Source organism: Narcine bancroftii, chromosome 12, assembly GCF_036971445.1.
Source record: "Narcine bancroftii isolate sNarBan1 chromosome 12, sNarBan1.hap1, whole genome shotgun sequence".
Classification (NCBI taxonomy): Eukaryota; Metazoa; Chordata; class Chondrichthyes; order Torpediniformes; family Narcinidae; genus Narcine; species Narcine bancroftii.
In genome coordinates, this window is record NC_091480.1 from 31,805,849 (window position 1) to 31,827,054 (window position 21,206).

The 21,206-nt window shown below is 41.5% G+C and overlaps 2 protein-coding genes across 12 annotated transcripts in view; one reads left to right on the top strand and one right to left on the bottom strand.

Annotated features, from left to right (window-relative positions):
• Positions 1-1,914, bottom strand: part of fam234a (family with sequence similarity 234 member A) — a 42,538-nt gene extending 40,624 nt beyond the window's left edge. Inside the window, exon 1 of one of the 5 annotated variants that reach the window (XM_069905772.1) lies at positions 1,622-1,914. The gene's annotated coding sequence lies outside the window, so the exon portion shown is untranslated. Of the gene's footprint in view, positions 1-699; positions 839-1,051; positions 1,160-1,206; positions 1,600-1,621 lie in introns of those variants that run through there. The other 4 variants (XM_069905771.1, XM_069905770.1, XM_069905773.1 and 1 more) reach the window with 4 other exon arrangements.
• The window catches only part of luc7l (LUC7-like (S. cerevisiae)), a 29,502-nt gene continuing 9,529 nt past the window's right edge, over positions 1,234-21,206 (top strand). For 2 of the 7 annotated variants that reach the window (XM_069905780.1, XM_069905781.1), the window contains exons 1-5: positions 1,234-1,461; positions 6,108-6,202; positions 8,875-8,973; positions 17,940-18,050; positions 19,668-19,811. In XM_069905780.1, the coding sequence (XP_069761881.1) occupies positions 1,401-1,461; positions 6,108-6,202; positions 8,875-8,973; positions 17,940-18,050; positions 19,668-19,811 (510 nt within the window). In that variant the 5' untranslated portion in view covers positions 1,234-1,400. Of the gene's footprint in view, positions 1,462-5,124; positions 5,196-6,107; positions 6,203-6,301; positions 6,380-8,874; positions 8,974-10,259; positions 10,375-16,864; positions 16,925-17,939; positions 18,051-19,667; positions 19,812-21,206 lie in introns of those variants that run through there. The other 5 variants (XM_069905786.1, XM_069905783.1, XM_069905782.1 and 2 more) reach the window with 5 other exon arrangements.

The window sequence follows — 21,206 nt, forward strand, 5'->3', positions numbered from 1 at the left end:
TCTGGTGCTTAGAGATAAATGGTTACCACTCAAGAAAGTTCTCGGTTTCAGAGAGAGATTTGCTGCTCGTTGGACACACACAAACTCTGACCAGCCACTTCAGTGTCTTGCCAAAGAAACTTGCCCCATCATGGGTTTTCCAAATGATAACCTCTCCTTCCAGGTCACTCTTATTTAGGAGAAACACTCTAGCCAGCTATTTCCTCTTGTAAGGACTACAAGGGTTCTCAACAGGCTGAACTCCAAACTCACAACCCATTTTGAAAATGGGAATTTCAACGTGCCTGCCAGCCCCCAAAAGCTACTGCAGAACTATTAAACGTCTCCCTCTCCAAATAATCATTTTTTTTTCTCTCTCTGTTTGCAAAATCACATGACCCCTCTTCAAACAACAAACTGCAACCAGACACTCCAATTACTGCATCTGCAGTCACTTATTTCTGGGTCACCCAATCTGTATTTGGTTTTTGAGTGCTGAGATGGTAGGCATAAAATATAGTCACGTCTTTCATGTGTTTTTGTTTTCAAATTGACATATCCTGCCTGACTGGACATGTGCTGCCACGTTAGTTGGATAAAGGTGATTAACATCCACATTTCAACACTCTGTCACAGAAATTCTCTTTGCCTTCCACCTTCCCTTCAGACCATGCTCGCACAGCAAAAGACGAGATCTCCACGACCACAAAGCATATTTACCTCCCCAAGTAACCAGATTTCTCGCTGCAAAACCTTGAAGCATTTCAACCCAAAGCATTCACGGTTTCTTTTCTCCCCCACGACATGCTGAGTTCTTCCATGCTCCTTGACGTGCTGAGTATTTCCCCAGTCTCTCTGTGTTTTTAACTACAATCACAATGTCTTGCAGACCTTTCACCATCCCCCCCCCCCGCACCCCCAAACACCACCACCCACCACCCCAGGAATCAACAGTTATGAAATGTCAGCAAAATAAAATCAGCTTTCTCCAAACCCGAAGACACTGCGAACAAAGCAGCATTTTTTTTTAAGTGATAACCAACCATCCCTCGACATAAATATTTAAACAAACCCTTACTACAAGGACCAACCGCCCACCGAGGCAGCCTCCAAGGGGCAGCCGCGCACGCCTCCCGACGTCACATCCGCCTCACCACCTCAGCGCTGGTTCCGCGGGGCTCGCTGGGTATTGTAGTCCCGCTCCCGCGGGCGGCGCGCAACCCTCACCCCAGGCAGACTCCAACTCCCGACAAGCCCTCGCGCTTCGGTCGTCGTGCGAATACCGGAAGGTCGGTCGGTCGGTCGGTCCGTTACCGAGGGAGAGCGCCGATTAGGCCTCGAATTCACGGCGCAGTGTTTCCGATATTTATGCACGTAGTCTATTTATCTCACAGTTAGCAAACTAATCTTGAAGCGATAAAATGTCTGCTCAAGCTCAAATGAGAGCGATGTTGGACCAGTTAATGGGCACATCCAGAGACGGTAAGTACGGTGGGAGTCGGTTCTCTCGCCTGTCGTTCCTTGAGCTGTTTCTTTTTTTTTCCGGGTTCTGTTTTCTCTCAAAAATCAATGAATTCGGTTTAAAATATATATAAAGCCCGTCGAGTTCGTCGCTAATGAAGAGGAAAATAGGCAACAGTACCCAAAGTGCTCTTCACTCGAGACGGAAGGCGGTCGGGGCTCACAGTCGGAACTGACCCGCACTAGTGTGCGGTCGGAGGCCACATGGAGCGGCTGCTGCCTCGTAGGCCCCTCTCCCTTTAGTGCTGGTGAAACTGGGCCGTGCCAGGACACGGTTGCAATTAATCACGAGCCATGCATTGAATTCGGAGTAACTTGCTCCGAAGAGAAAGTGGAACCAAGGGGGGCAGGCTCAACTCGCACTTTGCTTTTAGAAAATAGAAGCCCAATGGCTGGAAAGACTCATTACACTGGGAAGAGAGAGAGAGAAAAAAAACAGAGCTCATGTTTCAAAATGGATGATTTCACCCCCCCCCCACCCCCCCATCAGCAATTGGGGGGGGGGGGGGGGGAGAAAACTTTTTTTCACTCTTCCTGGTTCACCCAAATCTCTTTCTCCTTCCCTTGATGCTGACTGATTTTTACCAGCAGTTATTTTAGATTTCCGTCATCTGCAGGGTTTCTTCCACCCCACTTGTTAAAATATTGTAAGTGACCTACAATCTTGAAGGGAATTTCCAGAAAATGATTTTGAAATCAAAATCAGCAGGTCAGGCTGAAGAGAGAAATGGGGGCCTTTTATCAGGTCTTAAATATTACCTATTCTCTCTTGCAGATGGCATCATTTCTGTTTAACACCAAGTGTTTCTATTTCAAATTTCCTAAGCCTTTTTTTTGGCTTCAAAACAATCTGAATTTTGTTTCTTACCAATTAAGTTCAAGAAATTTTAAGTCTTCATGGAAAGCATTTGGGACTCTACAATGAGAATGACACATTAGCATATTTGATGCACCAATATCGAAGAATGCTTTGGAATTTTTTGAGATGATTAGTATCAGAATAGATCAGGAAGCACCAGTCAAGGAGGTGCATTTGGACTTTCTTGAAGCCTTCAATTAGGTGTTATTAAATAAGTACATGAGATTGGAGATGTATACATGAATATTCTGGTAAAAATATTGTCATTGAACTGAAAATGGAAACAAAACAAATCGGATGTTAATTGGTTGTCAAACTGACAAGTGGGTTGTTGTAGGGATTCAAGAGGTGTTGAGGGTGCCAAAGTGTCACTGACCATGTCAGAGGTTCAGATCTGGAGCTTGGATTGCTAATGGTTTGGACTGGACTCTGGGTGGCTGCAGAAGCGCTGGAGACAAATCTACAACCACTTGGTAACTCTGGAGGGACTCTCTTTTGCTTCTCTTTCTCTAAGAAATCTAAGAGGTTTAAGCAATTTCTACTGGTGGCAAATCTGTCTGCCTTGCAACAAGCAAATGGGAATTTCATGTAATAGGATGCTGTTTTATTACTATGACATTAAATTGAATCTTGAGGCCCCAATGGTCAGTGATTTGGGTGAGAGGATCAAATACAGTAAAATGCCTGTTATTCAGAATTCAAGCAACCACCAAATAAAAATTGCTGAAAATAAATGGGTAAAAAAGACAAGTTTAAAATTGGCACACCTTGCTGTTAGTTTTCTATTCATGCAACACAGTCTCAAGCAACTGGAAACTCATTTATCCAGCATCTACCAATCCCCATAGGTGCTGGATTCAAGGGTTTTTATACTGTACAATGCATTCAGTCTTTTGACAGATGGAATATGATACCTTTTGGTAGGGAAATAGAAAGTTTTTTTAGCAACTTGGGAATGTGCTCTTTTGAGTTTAGAAGAATGGGGGTTTGATCTTCCTGAAATAGAATTCATATGGGCTTTGACAAGATTATGACAGGGATTATATTACTTCAGGCAGTGATATCGAACCAAGAACCACAATGTCAGCACAAAGGATACATTCAGGATTGAGATGAGAAACTTCTTCATCCAAAGGGGAGTGAATCTTTGGCATTTTCTACCCAGAGGACTATGGAAACTCAGTAATTTCAAGACGAAGATCATTTCCTATTTGAATATTTGGAGAATTGAGAAATTAGGTGATGATTCTGCGGTAAAAGATTAGCCATTATTGAATGGCAGTATAATCCAAATACCCAATGACTTGTGTCGATTTCCTATGTTCTCACAGCATCGGACGGAGAAAAGTGTTTTAAACATACACCATCCAACTTTTAATTAAAATGGAAACATCTTGCCATTAACTTGTATTAAATGTTTATGGGTTTAGTTTGTTCGACAGGTATGCAGCATGTCTCCTGTTCTGATGCTTAATAAAAATGTATTAAAAAATCATGCTGTGGAATGGTGTTGAGACAGTAGTGAGAAATTTTCAAGTGGAAGAGGGATTTTCCTGAAAACTGTTCATTATAAATGCGATTGGGGCACAGTGTTTGACTTAGGCAATTACATTGAAAGCAATTAAAAAAAAATTAAGTGTCTTATTGTATTTACAACATTGAACAATACAGCACAGGAACAAGCAGTTTGGTTCACATGTGCATCAAATATGATGCCAAAAAAATTGTAGTTGTAAGCTTGAAAACTGAATAGTTTCAGTGTTCAACAAAATAAATATTCCTCATGAATGAAGTATGGTCATTTTTTCCTCTCTTTTATACTTGTACCTGATACCCAAGTAAAGCAAAATAATAGTCCTTTGAAACTTGAAATTCCATGAGTTTTGGCACACATTGGAAGTTTGCAGACAATTCTATTGACAGGGAAAAAGTGCCTAAGACAGTAATATTTTATTTAAAACAAAAGCAGCTCATCTTTTGAAGTCTATCTTGTTAAAACTGAAGCAGAATACGGCTGCATTTTGATAATTTATGCACATAAAGACCTTTGAACGGCAGCATCCTTAATGTCAATAGTGAGCACTGTAAATGTGTATCATAAATCTACTTTTTAACATTATATCTCTACCCTTTTGATAATACTTTAAAACCAATTTTTTTTCCGCTGTGATGGGACACATGGGTACTGTTGATTTATTTTCACTACTTTCAAGCATTGCATTACATTTACTTTGATACAAAGTTTTTATTACGAATGTACATAATACCTGACTTTATGTGAATAGTAAAGTTTTAGAACTTCTAAAAGATAACAATTTTCATTCCATAATTTATATTGAAAATAACCCTAAAAAGTTTTGTATCTTTTTTAATGCTGTATCTTTCAAAATAGTTTGAAATATTTTTAAATGGTCTTACGGGTGTTTTATGTATAAGGCAAATGAGAACCTGTAACTTTAAAAGAGATTAAACCAAACAGTGACACTTCCCATTTTTTAACCTGTCAAACAAGTCTGCAGTTATGAGAAGTAATTTATTCTTTCACTGACTGTCAAATGTTTGATTTTTGTCAACTGTTTCCCATTCTAAACTAAAAGACACTGTGTAGGATTTTAACTTTTAACAGTTTTGTGCAAATTAAGGATTGCACTTCAATTTCTTACAGGAAACGCAATTATGTTTTATTTAGTTACATTTACAATTTGCTTCCCATATCTCTATTCATACAAACTGAACAATTGTGGCCCCTTGTTTTATTTATAAAGGTTCAATGTATCTTTGCCTGCCTACATCAATCTGCAAGGGAGTTGCAGAAAAGCCTCATGTTCATCGAGCCGTGAGTCATGAAAAATTTTTAAAGCTGTTATGAATATAAAAAAAGTGTTTGCTTTTCAAAAGTAATTAATATAAACAACATAGTTTAGACAAAATATAAACTGCATACAGTGAGAACACTACATGGTATTTGGATGCTTGCAAATCTAGAAAAATTATATTTAAATATTACACATTTTATCATATACACAAAGTTAGCATTAAATTGTCACATCAATTAAATTTCAGCTTTCCTTTAAACACCTTGCTTTAGGATGTGGCTCAGAAAACTTTTTTTTTTACAGCAAGATGAGGCGCAAAGGTTGAGAATGCTGTATGGTTTCTTTTGGACTCGTGTGTTCAAATCCTAACCTGAGTTCTTTTGTTTCTGAAAGTGTTGGCTGCTGTCATGTGCTGTCAGTAAATGTGGACTCTGCCCATCATTCACTTAAAGTACTTAAGCCTATTTTGGGTATTTTTGGCATTTTGCAAAGTTTTTTTTTAATAAAAAGGCATGCCTTTGTTGGATTTTCTGTTTCATATGATTAAAGTATCACATTCCGAGGGCCCAAGATGCAAGAAGAATGTATTCCCAAGTGTTATAATGAATTTTATGGGTCCTGTCCAAAGAATATTCCTATTCTGCAACAAAGATGAGGAATTAATTTTTAATTTAATTTAGATATACAGCTGGCACGGGGAGAGCGTACAAACTCTTTGCAGCCAGCGATGGGATTCGAACCCCAGTCCCAATCGTTGGTGCTGTAAAGGAGTTGTGCTAACCACTAGGCCAACCGTACTGCCCATAAGTCCTAGTATTTCATGTAAGAAGACGTTAATACAGTAACTTGGCTATAAAAAGCCTGGTGATGACCGTTTATTTAGAGGCTCTGATCAATTTTGAGCTCATGAGCTTTAAACTGCCTTGTTTCAGGAGATGCAACACGACAACGTGTGAAATTCTCAGATGATAGAGTTTGCAAGAGTCATCTTCTTGGTTGCTGTCCTCATGATATTCTTTCTGGAACGGTATGTAATTCTGTTAATCCTTTTTACTGATTTGGGAGGGAAAGAAGAAAAATTAACACTTGTCACACAATCTGCTTTATGGTTTCTCTCTCCTCTCAGTTTTTAGAATGGATGGTCTGTCCTTCAAATTTCTCTGATTGCAATATGTTCCTCTAGTCACCCAACTCTGTAAGCAGGGCAAGTAAAACATTTTTCAGTTCCAATATATGACCTTTCTCGTGTCAATTCAAAACATCGATGTAAGCTTCAAAATGTATCTTGATATTTGATTTGTAGCCCAGACTATAATTAAATGGGAACAGTGAAGCCATATTGTTATCGCACACATGAAATGGTTAAAAGTTGCAGTATACTTCCATTTTTGTTTGACGTCTCATATTTATTGGACAAAATAACGTTATGGAGTTTGTTTTGTATTACAAATGAAAAATAATACAGGTCGAGTGCCCCATATCTAAAATGCTTGGGACCAGACTTTTTTCGGTTTTTGGGTTTTTTGGATTTTGGAACCATGGAACGAAGCACAGTAGCGTCAGTGGAATGTCTGTATCAGCGATTAAACAGCAAAAACAAACAACAGCATGCTTTTTTGAGAGCCGAGATGACGCCACGTGAAAGGGGCAACTTCAATGTGGACGGCACTGCACCCGATGTTGAGAATGGAGTTGCTGACTCTTGGCTGTAGCTGATGCTAAAGACTTGGACCCAGCTCTATTTGGCATCTTCTTGGCCAGAAGCAAAGATTTTGGTTTTTTTTTTTACTGTTACTGTAGTCAAATTGGCACCAACAGAGCATCAGGAGCCCCACATAGGCAAGTCAGGTGTTGAATTTCTTTCCACTTGTGATGTCATGACGGCACTTAAAAAAATTCTGTTTTTGGATCGTCGGATAAGGGGTACTCAACCTGTACAACCATAATTTCTTTCAAGCTATTTATGATAGATTTCACCAGTGTGTTTGTTATTATAATTTTTCATTCAGTCAAGACAAGCTTGCATTACAATTAACTTTTTAACTTGAGCCTTTCTTTTAATATTTCACTGTTCACTTTCAAATTAAGATCATTGGAATCAAACTATATTGCACGTTTTTAACAAAGCAATTTATCTCAAATTTGTAATAATTCTTGCCTTCCTTTACTATTTACTCAGAACCCATATTAATACGAAGGGTTTTCTGTTGGAATTAAAAGTAGGAAGATTTCTGTATTATCAACATCCTCTTCCCATGGCCATATTGTTGCTAACTTGCTGCAGTGCACCCTGCCTTACTTTGGCTTCTCTGCCAATGTTCTGTCTATGGCCTTGTGCTCTCTGAAAATATTAAACATTTCTCCTGTGAAAGGATGTCGAACCTTTTTGGAAATTGTATTAATAGGGAAAGAGCATTCATAGTTGAAGGAAAATAACACCATTTAAAGCAGATAGTCATTTGGTAATGTAGAGATCACCAATTGTCTAAACTCCATGCTGAAGCATGCCTGAAGGATTGAATGGCTGCTCTCTAATTTAGAAATTTAATAACTTGTTGAAATCTTGCAAATTCCTTCACCCCTTCTACGATAGGTCATGACTTTAAACATTCAGCACGGTAACAGGTCATATTGGCCCTCAAGTCCGTGCTGCCCTATTTACGCTCCAGATATGTTTTGAATGGTGTGAGGAAACCAGAATCCACGGAGAAAGCCCACGCAGGCACGGGGGGAGGGGCACAGGGTGGGGGGATGGGGGGGGGAAGAATGTACAAATTCTTTACAGACAGTGTGGGATTCAAACCTCCGTCCTGATCGCTGGCACAGTAAAAGCATTGCACTAGCTACTGCACCAACTGGGATGCTTTCTCAGACTTGACCAATTCTGGAATTTTCTTCCAGAAAAAAAAAATTAAAGATCCCTCCCTTTTTAGGTGGCTGGCAATTTGTCTGATTTAATACCCTGCGAAGCATCCAAGATTGTTGAATGCATTAAAGGCTCTTTTTGATTAAAGTTGTTGTCATACTGTGTGGCATTGCTTAGGTGGGATAATTTTACCTTGAAAATGGACCACACAGCACAATTCTATTGCAACACCAGTCACCTGGGTTCAAATCTGGCACTGTTTGTAAGGAATTTGTTTGCTCTCACAGTGTCTGAGGGTTTCCTCTGGGTGATCCAGCTTCTTCTCACTCTTCAAAACATTGTGTTAATTGAGGTATTTGGGCAGTACGGGTTTGTGGACTGGAAGGGCCTGTTACTGTGGTGTATATGCAAGTTAAAATAAAATTAAAAGTACTTCAGGTCAAAATTTGGCAATATGTTCAATTATGCTTTTTACAAACAGTTAATCTGTCAGTCTTCATTTTTTTAAATTCCTTGGAACAGAATTGGAGCATGTGCTACAGGATTCAGGATATTTTGTTGTCAATGGTTCAGCTACAAGGCTATACCAATATATTGAAGTTCATTTTTGTATTTGGAATTTAATCACATTTAACAAATAGCATTTTGATCATTATAAATTTGTTAACTTTTTAAACTTTACAATTTTACTGATGAATAGAGGTAGTAAGATTATAATTAATTGTGGAATTGTACCAGTTAGCTCATGTTACACAATTGTAGCATATGGATTGGTGCTACAAAATATTTTGAATTTTGACTACTGGTTACACTCAAAATCTTCTGTTTGCTAGCGTATGGACCTGGGAGAATGCACAAAGATCCATGACCTCGCTTTGAGAGCTGACTATGAAATTGCTGCAAAAGAAAGAGATTTATTCTTTGAACTCGACGTAAGTTACCCCTAAGTTTTTTGTGTTTTTCATCGTGAATGGTGGGGAAAGAGCAACTTCCTGTTTACTTTTTATTGCACTTCTACTTTCATTATTCTTTTCTACTAATATTTACATTAGTAGAAAAAAAGACTAAATTTGCATAATTTCCTAACCAGCACAGAACTTGTCTGTAATGGTTCCACAACCAACTGAAGTTTACATGTTTAATTTAGGTGTTTACAAAGTTGATAACCGTGCATCTTGGCGCCTCACAGTTTGGCGGGCAGCAACCTCCTTTGAAGAAGACCGCAGAGCCCACCTCACTGACAAAAGGCAAAGGAGGAAAAACCCAACACCAAACCCCAACCAACCAATTTTCCCTTGCAACCGCTGCAATCATGTCTGCCTGTCCCGCATCGGACTTGTCAGCCACAAACGAGCCTGCAGCTGACGTGGACTTTTTACCCCCTCCATAAATCTTCGTCCGCGAAGCCAAGCCAAAGATTATTGGTACATATGTGGTCCTTAAATTGTTGAGGTAAAACTTGATTGGCTCACTTGTATTCCCTAAAGTAAATTGCTCCCTTTACACTGTCTGGCCAATTATAGGAATGGAGATTTCCTGCTGATTTAAATGATCCAGCTCGTATTAAATCATGACTAAATGTAACAGCATTTAGGATAATACAATCAAAAGCAGAAACTGCAGGAAATGCTCCTCTAGTGAGGCAGCATCTGCAGAGAAAGAAATGGAGGTAATGTTTCAGAAAAGTAACTGCTATCGTAAAAGTCAAATGATGAAGGGTTAGCGATCATCAGGGCACAAATTGAACAGAAATGTGCACCTCAAAGTTTGTCACTCCTCGCATGACAATGCAGTCCATGCTCATAGAAGGGAAGGCCTGAATGCAAATGAACTGGTTACCTAACCATCATCTTGCTACCTACTTTTGAAATTCAGTGATGTTCACATATTTAAGTAACCATCGGTAATACCTAAATGATTATCAATGTCTAGACAATTAATTGAACCAGCTTCTTAAATGCGGTGGCAAAATGTATGATAGATATCTTGGGTTAACTGCAACAACTAACTTGCTTCCTGGCTCCCTACTCTCTCCATTATTCTATTTGCTACTCAAACATTCATAGTTACTCCATCAGCATTTTCCAAATCATGGCTTCTGTCATCTAGATTATGAGAAATCAGTAGGTCTTATGGAATCAGTGTCATCCCCAATTCTGCATAAACTTTGCGCTTAATCCCAACTTTAAAATATATTGATTTTTTTTTTAAACTGCAGATTTTGTACATTTTAAATGAAAACAGAAAATGTCGGAGAAACATAGCAGATGAGGCAACTCTGGGTATGGAGAAATGGTTAACTTTTCAAATCTGGAACTCTTTGTCAGAACTGGGTAAGAGACCTGACAAATTAGTTGGAGAGATGGGATGTATGAAACAAAGGGAATATCTTTGATAAGATGAGTCCAAACAGATTGATGGTGCACTAACTAACTAACTAGGATATGCTCAGCAGGTCCGTATCATACATATTGAAAAAGAAACATTGAGCCAAAACGATGGCCTAGAAATGGCCACTTCTGGTGCAGGCGGAAAGAGCGAGTTCTCTAAAATTGGCGGTACTGATGCTACATGTCCAGACCAAGCACAAGATGTGCCCTTTGGGCCTTGCTGAAACAATTCAGAAGGTCACAGATAGAAAGGTCAGGGTGGGTGTGTTAATTAAAGTGGCACTAAATTTCATAAAAAAGCTTGAGAAATTCAAGTCCTGCAGAGTCCTTTAAGTAGGAATGGTAAAGATGCATAACCAGCGTTTCGGGCCTGAGCCTTTCATCAAGCTCTGAGCAAAATACCCTGAATAAAATGGTGGATGGAAGGACATGGGGAGGAGCATAGGCCCACAGCAAAGCTTGTGGGGCACAAGAAAAAAGCTGATCTGAAGGAGTGAAGGGATAGAGATGGCTCTCTGAATGGAGAAGGGAGTGGAGAGCAAGGGGGAAGGAGACAGTGGGATGGGGAAGAAGGTGCAGGCAAGAGGTCATGGGTGTATATTGGTGGCAGGGCACAAGAGGAAAATGCTGAAAAGTGATGGGGGAGGAGATCGCTCAGTGTTATTTTAAAGTGATGGGGGAGGAGATCGCTCAGTGTTATTTTTGTGGTCTGAAGCAGGTGTCCAGCAAAGTGATCAGCCAATCTGCATTTGGTTTCTCCATGGCAGAGAAGACTGCAGTGTGAGCACTGAATGCAGTTCACTCTATTAAAAATGCAAGTAAATTGCTTTGCCTGTAGAGAGTCTTTGGATAACAGAAGCAGGTTGTCCACTTGGCCACTTGAGTCATTCACTCCCATCACCATGTCACTACACTATGTACTACAGCCACTAGGCCTTTTCACACTGCGGGCAAGGGATGACCCTACTTGGACCCAAGTGAAATTTTCAAGAAGGCAGGACCTCCTGAGCCTTTCACACCGCGGTCCAAATTCCCTGTACTTTACCCCCAGCCCCAGCAATTAAGGGGGAGGCGTGATGGTGATGTAGTGAGTGGTGCATTATACACTCACAGGAAGTCCTATCAGAAGTTGGATTGCACAGTTCTGGCGAACGAGACTGGCCTAACAACAGTGACAGTTCCCACTGAAATGACAACAAAATAATGCAGGCACCCAAGTGGTGACGCAGCACCTAAGCACTGACATCACGACGCTTCCCCTTCTCGGCCATTTGCCGATTCAGACCATAGGGAGAGGGTGGGCCGGGGAAATTACTCGGGTCTGCGGCCCTACCTCTTTGGTTGGGCCGCGGAATCAGGTAATCTTTCTGGGCTGACATTTTCACACCGCAGGTTCATGGGAGGGTTCCCGGAAAATTTCCTGGGAATCCCCATTTTACACGGTGACATGAAAAGAACTACTGTTTGTTGTGTGATTTATAGCTGCTTGCCATGTTGTCCTTGAACAATAATGTTGAAGAACAGTAATTAAGTGCAACTAATCGTAATCAAAAGATTGTCTTGCACTTTATATACAAATGCATGTTGGTGGAAATCAAATTATGTATTTTATGTAAGATATGTTGCATAAAATGTATCCAACTTATGAGCAATACCAATGGAAACTTGCCTATGGATCTATAATATACTTAAGACTTGGATCATGTGACTAAACTTAATAGTGCACAATATTTTAGACTTTTGGGATGCTTAAGAACCTATTATTAAAACAATTAATGTATTTTTTGAAATTATCAAGTTGTTTCCAGCAATCACATTCAGATTGTGTTTTATTTGAGCGAGTTTTGACTGATTCGTTTCTCATGAGGATGAATGTTCCAAAGCATTAATTTGTTCCTGCCAAAAAAAACTGAAGTACTGTTTCTGTATAAATTTTTTCCTTTTTCATTTTCTGGTATATTAAAGCTTATTATACTTCACTATCTACAAATGGGAGTTCTTCGAGTTTGGTCTGTAGCAGGGTCGCTATGGTTAAAGCTCAAGGTAGAAAGAAGACTCGCACTGACTTTAGTGGGCTGCAGCTGGCTGTGTCACCACCGGGGCGTGGCTTGAGTGAGGCCAGCTGCTGATTAGTGTTCCCAGATGTGTGGGCCCGGATTGGACCCCCTGCAATCCGCTGGCTGTGATTGGCTGATTCGACTGCTATTCCTGCGGCCTATGGGAGCAGATGGCTTATCCCGCATGCTGTCTGCCTGATCATCGTGTTGGACAACTGTTTGTTATGTCAGCCAGCGGAGCGGGTCACGGGCCACTACACAACCCCCCCACAGAACCGGGAATGAGGAAACTGACTTCTGGCGGCCGACCCCTGCGCCATGGGCTCGAATAAATAACTGGCTGGTTAACGTCAAAATGGACCGGTTTCAGCTAGTCGAGTGTGAAGGTGTCCTCTCTGCTGGCAATGTCCAATGCAGGTAGAGCCATTGTGCCTGACGACGTGGTATGGTTCTTCATAAGGCAGTGGCCCTGCATTGGACAGAAATGTAGTGACAGTCTGCAAAGTTTTTTGGGACAAAGGAGCTGGTTTGCCCATGAGCTCTGGGCTTAACTGGGGCTAGTGAGCCCAGGTGCTCGCGCATTCGAGACAGTGTAGCTGCTGAGAGCTCCCCCAAGTTCTTGGAAGCCACCACGAATTTGCCCGGGATAACTTAGGGGCGTGCCATAGACCAACTCAGCAGATGATGCCTCGAGATCCTCTTTTGGGGCGGTGCAGATGCCTGGTAGGACTCAAGGGAGTTCGTTTGCCCAGTTCGGCCCAGTGTGTCAGGCCATCAGCTGTCTTCAGGTATCTGTGGAACCTCTCCACCAGCCTGTTGGTATGTTGTGGTGGAGTTGTGTCCCCAGGGCATTTGCCAAGGCAGTCCACAGGCTGGAAGTGAATTGGGCCTCCCTGTCAGACGTTTTGTTTGGGGACACTGAAATGTACCACCCAGGTGTTCAGTAATGCCCATGCACATGTCTCCATAGAGATTTCTGGTAGCAGCACCGCCTCTGGCCATCTAGTCATTCTGGTCAACCAATAGATATCGTGCACTTCTGGAAACAGGTAGGGGCCCCACAATATATATGTGCATGTGGCTGAAATGGCGGCGTGCTGGTTCGAAAAGCTGTGGAGGGGCTTTAATGTGGGTCTGGACCTTTTGATGCCTGGTACTGAGTACTTGTTTTGGCCCACTGAGTGACCTCTTTACGGAGGCTGTGCCAGACATAATTGATGGCCACCATTCTAACTGTAGACCTGATAGTAGGGTAAGACAAATTGTGGACTGAATTGAAAACTTGCGTCCTCCATGTGACCGGAATGACGGGGCATGATTTACCAGTCAATGTGTCGCAGAGCAGCGTGCGGTTACCTGGGGTGATCTGGATGTCCTCCAGTTTCAGGCCGGTAAATGCTGTCTGGTACGCCGGTAATGTCAGGGTCCAATGAATGTCTTTACCAGGCCTGCCATGAGAGGAAATAGTGGGCTCATGATGCGGGCCATTGCAGGTATTGAGCGATGATAAAAATTTACCATATCTGTAAACTGTTGCAGTCCCTTCACAGTCGTTAGTCTGGGGAATGAACAAATAGCATCCACTTTGGTTGCCTTCCCCCATGTTGGTCAATGCGATGGCCCAGGAAATCAATTGACTCTCGGCCAAACTGGCACTTGACCAGATTGATGGCTAAACCAAATTTACTTAGCCTGGAGAACAATAGTCTTTAAGTGAGCGGCGTGCTCGGCGCGAGTGTGGCTGACTATTAAAATATCATCGAGATAGACAAAGGCGATGTTCAGATTCCAGCCCACTGCGTCCAGAAAACTTTGGAAAGTCTCAGCTGAATTTTTCAGCCCTAATGGCATGTTGAGGAAATCAAACAATCCAAAGAAGGTTATGATGGCAGTTTTTGGGAATGTCATCGGGGTAGATTTGGATCTGATGATAACCCCTGATGAGGTCCACTGTAGAGAATATCTGTGCCCCTTGTAGATTAGTGGTGAAATCCTGGATATGGGGGACAGGATACTTGTTGAATGTGGTGGCCTCACTAAGGTGGCGGTAGTCTCCACATGGCTTCCAACCTCCAGTTGCCTTAGGTACCATATGGAGAGGGAAGGCCTATGGGCTATCAGAGCATTGCACAATGCCAAGTTCCTTCATCTTTCAAAACTTCTCTAGCAAGGTTAAGTTTCTCGGGGGGAAGACTGAGCCCTGGAATGGAGTGGAGGGCCATCCGTAATAATTTAGTGTCTTGCCCTGTGTTTGGGTTCCGCTGAGTTGAAATGGGAAGTAGTGGTGGAGGAGAATTCCCCTAAGACTTGAGCGAATTTGTTGTCAGCAGTACTCACTGAGTGAAGAGGGGTGTTAGTAAGTTCGGTGTCTGGCTGTCCAGGCCTGTACAAATCAATGCCTCTTAATGTCCACCAGTAGCGAGTTGGCTCTCAGGAATTTGGCTCCCAATAATGGTTGTTGTACGGCTGCTACTGTAAACTTCCAGATGAATTGTCTGTCCCCAAAGCAGAGGAGAACGTATAGGTGCCAAATGTCCGAATGTTGGAGCTGTTTGCTTCTTGAAGCTCTCAGCCCACCTTGCTGCTGGACAGGGGAAGGATGCTGTACTGTGCCCTGGTTTCCACCAAGAAACGTCAGCCTGACAGGGAGTCTTCGATGTAGAGGAGGCTATGCAGTTGGCTGGTCGTCGCAGCCATCAAAGACAGCCAGCCTTGGCATCTCCCTTGAAAGCACGAGGAGAGACATCGATGGGCCTCGGTACCCCACCATTGATGATAGAAACAGTACTTCTCACTGGTTGGGGGCGTCGATCAGTCGGTCAGACAAACAGCTTCCTGGCTGGGGTTTGCTGACAGATGCCGTCACCTATTCTAGTGAAGCGCAGGCACCCCTCTTTGCCACCCATAGTATGTTTCCTCAGGCAGCCACCCTCCTGGGGTCGTTGGAGTCTTCCTCCGCGATGAGCAGCTGGATCTCTTCAGGCAGCCGCTCCAGAAAGATCCGCTGGAACAATGGGCAAGAGGTGTGGTCATCATTGAGAGTGAGCATGTCGCTCCTGAGGGCGGAAGGGGCCCTGTCCCCCAAATTGTCGATGTGCATCAATTAGAGAGCCCAAAACTGTGGGTTAATAGCTCCTTGATGGCCATACTCTTCCCTTCAGGGGCTGCTGGAGAAAATTGATGACGCGGGCTGCAGTGTCTTGATTGAGGACGCTGACCATATATTAGCGCGTATAGTCTCTGGCGAACTGTGCCTCAGCATGCTGGAATCACACCCGTGGTTGCGACGTCCAGAAGCCTGGCAGTTTCAATGCTACGGTGTTGATTGTAGGCTGTTCCTCCATCGTTGGGACCAAAGTGCCATTTGGACCAGTCGGGGTCACCGCTGTAGCAGGGTCGCTACGATTATAGCTCGAGGTAGAAAGAAGACTCGCAAACCGAGGGATTGTAATCGACAGACTTTATTGGGCTGCAGCTCTGCCTTTTAAGGCAGCCGGCTGTGTCACCACCGGGGTGTGGCTTGAGTGAAGCCAGTTGCTGATTGGTTGTCCCAGATGTACGGGCCCAGATTGGACCCCCTGTGATCCGCTGGTTGTGATTGGCCGATTCGACAGCTATTCCTGCGGCCTATGGGAGAGGGTATCTCATCCCGTGTGCTATCTGCCCAATCGTGTTCAACAACTGTTTGCTGTATCAGCCTACGGAGCCGGCTGCTACAGGCCCTGGATTTCCAAAAATGTATAGAAATTATTAGGTCAGTTATTTGTTCACAAATCTTGGATCTGCTTCTATGTATAAATGTTTTTATTAAGGCTCCATTTGATACATGTGTACCTGCTACATTTGAAAGACCTTGGGTTTCATATACAGTACTTGAGTAGTTACCCAATACAGCTACACGATCCTTTATCCGGAACCCTTGGGGGACGGTGTGTTCCGAATTTCGGACTTTTCCGGATTTTGGAAAGCCAGACTTAAGCCCACCCGAATTGTGCTGCCGTATCCACCCCCACCCCCTTCCAGTTGCCCTGTCATCTTTCCCCGCCCCCCTTGCCCGCCCAACTCGCACTGCCGCCTCTCTCCCCACTTGCCGGATTTTGGAGCTTTCTGGATTTTAGATGTCCAGATAAAGAATCTTGTACCTGTACAGTTAATGCAAAACTAAACAGATCATTGTTGTTGAGACTTTCTCACTAATGTAATTTCAAAAAGAAACATTGGAGGGAGCTCTTTAACAAATGTTCTGTCGTAGTCCGTTGTATATTGTTAGTTGTTATTCAAATTAACATGATAAATTTGAGGCAATCTATGTAATTGAAAATCTTGCTGCAACATTGTGCTAATGTTAAGAATTGGTTATTGTTTGTATGTTAAAGATCTGTTTTACATTAATGACCTTGTGACTGGAGATTTTGGAGCAGCAGAATGCAAAATGGGTAAGTAACTTGGCATTGGAACAAAGAAAAGAAGCCAGTTAATAACATGAGTGGGGAACCTCTTGAAAGTTGAATATATAGGTAGTATGCTCCCTGATTTACAGCTGTAATTCTGACCAAAGGATCGGTCGTATCTCGGAATGGACATAAGTCGGAATTGTGTTCATTTGCTTAAAAAATAAGAAACAATATGAAATTTGCTTGCTTTATGTTGTATTTGACAAATTGTAACAGGAATAGAGGAAATGTAAGAGCCAAAATGTGCCCACTTACCTTGTTTATCAGTGTCCCGAGGTCCGTAGGCTGGCCTTGGCCATCTTGATTCCTGTGCACGTGCGATGGGTTCACATATTGGGAGTTCAGTTGGGGCATGCATGAGAGTTAAACACACTAACAATATTGAATCTGCACTCTTAAATCTCACGCATGCCCCAACCGAACTCCAATACTCAAACCCACCGCGCATGCACCAACCGAAGACTTGCATATACACACAGGAATCAAGATGGTTGCGCCCAGCTTACTGGTCATGGGATGCCAACTAACAAGGTAAGTATGGACATTTTGGCTCTTGCATTGCCCTGTATCCCTCTTATGGTTCGTCAAATACAACATAAATTTAGTAAATTTATTTAATTTTTTTAACAAATTTTTGGTCGTATATGCAGACGGACATAATTTCATAGGTTGCAAGTTGGGGAGTACCTGTATTACAATTGAGGATAACAAATTTGAAACCCATGCTAGGCACTGGCAACTAAGAGCTTGAAGAGAGTGGAGATCACTGTATCTAAGGCTTGAAAAGCTATAATGAAGCACAATTGTTTTGGGTAAGCTTAAGAAGTTCCACTAAAATACTATTGTGACTTGCTTTGATAGGAACAGCTTGAGCTAAATATAGAAATGGAAAAGTCATATTGAGCAAGGAAATAACTGGAGAATTGAAAAGTATTTGCTATCCAAAAATTTAATTATTTTTACTATTATGGGAAATTGGTCATTTTTCATTTTTTAGGCCATGGAACATCTTGAAAGTTTTATCGTTGATTGTGACAGAAGAACAGATATTGCCAAGAAGCGTTTGGCAGAAACACAAGAAGAAATAAGTGCTGAAGTAGCTGCTAAGGTATTTTTGCCATTTGCCTCAATTCCAGTGAACATTCAGTTTTCTATTTGACACTTAATCTTTCAAAATTAATGATTTTAATTGTTAACTCAACCAATGTTTACTAGATTCATTTCTGGGTGAGATTGAATAAAAGACGATGAGGAGATTGCTTATGTAGAGAAAGTTTTTTAGAAGGATAAATTGCCTTTTGGCATCATGGTCAAAAAATATAAATGCAGATATGAAGATGCGTCAGTGAGAACACTGAGGCAAGTCTGAACCAGAGGGTTTGGGCAAGCTTTGGCATTAGAGCCCTCTAACCTAGGTCACTGCTGGATAATTCATTTTCCTCCAGGTAGGTATCTTTGATGTTGTATTTAGTTATCATCCCCCTCACTGCTAGTGATTTTACTCAGCCGGCTGTTCTCAGGCTGTGATATTAGATGTTCAATCTGGATAGAATAAAGTTCTAGCTGAGTAGCATATTCCACAATATCAGGCCTCAGCTACGAGGAAGTAAATTGTGCATTTAGATACTCCCTTCTCTCAGCTCCTACTTGGCACTCAAGGTCATTTCAGCTGCTTGAGGTATACAGCATCAGCCACTCCTAGTTTTTGCCCTAAACTAACCAGACTTCAATCCCAGGCTCATTGGATTAGCATATTAAATATTCATATGTCTTAAGGTGTTCTTCCCCAAAACAAATTGAACTTGCTTATTTATGTTTGCCAATTACAACAATTAATAAAAGAAAATACAGTAGAAGTTCAAAAATCTGGATGCCAGAAATTCAGCCCACCCAAGCATCTGGACTTTTCTCTATCTCTTATTCTTTTTAAATTTAGCAGGCTTTCGGGTGTGTCCATGCGTAACCACCATAGATGTTCAGTGGCAACAAGAGAATGTCTTACGATTATGTTTTTCAATTGTTTATTTTTCTTTAAAACTTCGTTTTTATAAATGAAGCTGCTATTTTTGCTAATGAATAAACTATCAAAATGTACCTGTTTGTCTCCTTATTTCTCCTTAAATTTGAATTTTAAAAGTACTGCTCAAGAAAATCCCATCTTACCCAATCCCCAAGCAGTCTGGATTTTCATCATTCTGCCTGCTACTTAAATACAAATACCCAAGTTATGATGCTTTCATTCAATCACATGAGCAATAGAGCTTTATTTGCTTGATTTTCTTGGTTTTATGTTATGGTCAATATAAAATATAAATGGAGACTTCCACTAAATGCAGACTTGTAGAATGCCTTTTTGTATTTGGGTGAAATATAAAACTTTAAAATGCTGTGTAAAGTTTATAACTGTGTATTGGAACTGACAAACTTGTGAATTAATTTGCTTAAAATTAATGTTGCTTGGCTTGTGTTGATTTGACAAAATAAAATAATTTGCACCAGAGCCGAGATTTTTATATTTATTTAGTTTTCGTGAATTAGATCAAAACCACCATATTTTAAATGTTAGCATCTTGAATCCATTCCGTGTGCTTTAAATTATAAAGATGGGATCATGCTTATTCTATTTTCAAGCTACTTCATGAAAAATATATGCATGAAAATGTGGGATTGAGCTCTGACACATGTGATGCCTTTTCTTTACAATAATAAATGGATATTTTGACAGGCAGAAAAGGTGCATGAGCTCAATGAAGAAATAGGAAAGCTTTTGGCTAAAGCTGAACAACTTGGAGCTGAAGGAAATGTGGAAGAATCTCAGAAGGTCATGCAAGAAGTAGAAAGAGTGCGAACAAAAAAGAGGGAAGCAGAGGTATCAACTATATCACCTTAATATTTAGAAACAATACAGCTGGTTTTATATTGTGCCACTAGCTAATCTGAAACATCTGAGCTTTTATATTTCCCTTTGGTGAATTTTCTACCATTTTTATTTGAAATAGGTGCCTCTTGCAAACAATCAATTACTAGAGGTGGTGGGGGGGGGGGGGTGGTGTGGTGCTTGGGCAAGCAGAATTTCACAAATATTAATAAGATGTTGCACCAAATAATCGTGTTTTATATTTTTTTTAAAAGATATTGAAACAATATATTTAAACAATGAATTCTAGAAAACACTGTGCTCTTGGAAAACTGTTGTTGGCAGTCAGTGTAGCAGTTAGTGCAATGCTTTTACAGCGCCAGCTACCAGGACCGGGGTTCAAATCCAGAACTGTGTCGAGTTCATATGTTCTCTCCATTGGTTTTCCCCAGGGTCTCTGGTTTGCTGTATATCTTTTTTTAAATGTCCAACTGAAATTTCTGATTCAACGGTATCATTTAATAAAATGTTATTGCGTAAATCCCTGCCCAGATATTATTTGAAGACTTCTTGTCAATTACAGTACAACTCTGATTATCCAAAATTGGATTCTCTGAAATCCTCATTTATCATTTAAAAACTTCAGATAAATGAGGATATCCAAAACAAATCAGAAATCCTCATTTATCTAAAATTTTTTTCGGAACCAAATTGACCTCAGCGATCGGTTTAAAAAAAAATAAAAAAAAGAATTCACCCATCCTGAAATTGGAATGATAATTGTCTTTGTTTCAGGTAACTCAATTTCTTCTTCACCTATTGACTTTTTTCTCCAACTTACCCTCTCAAACTGCATTCCACTGTCTCCCAGCTGCAAGTGGTTGAAAGAATCCCTTGTCCTGGCATCATCAAGGAGAGTGGCCTCCTGGGCAGGAGTGGGGACGTCAGGCTCCCAGGCAGGAGCAGGACCTCTGGCTCAGTGACGTTCCCTCCCTTCCTATTCCTTCCCCTCCCTCCCTCTCTGCTTGACACACCGGATGCCGACTCTGAATCTCCCCCTGGCCTACCTCCCCGGTAAACAGAAGGGATAGGGGAGGATTGGGAGTCAGGACTCTGGTGTCCAGAGCTTCAGTGACCAGGGAGATGGGAGCCCGCCAACTTGTCAGTGAATGTTCCATTGGCCTGGGAAGCCTCCCTGGGGATTGGTAGCAGCAGTTGAGTGGTCTCTGTGATCGCGGCCGTGTTGGGTTTGTCTTGGTGAACGGTGGTGGCCAGTATTTTTTGTTTTGGTGAGAATTATTATTTAAATGCTTAAAAGCCTTCCCGTGTTTGTTGCTGTTCAAACATTGATGCAAGTGATTTGATGTTGCTGCTGGGCTGTTTTGAAAAAATGACCAATTATCCAAA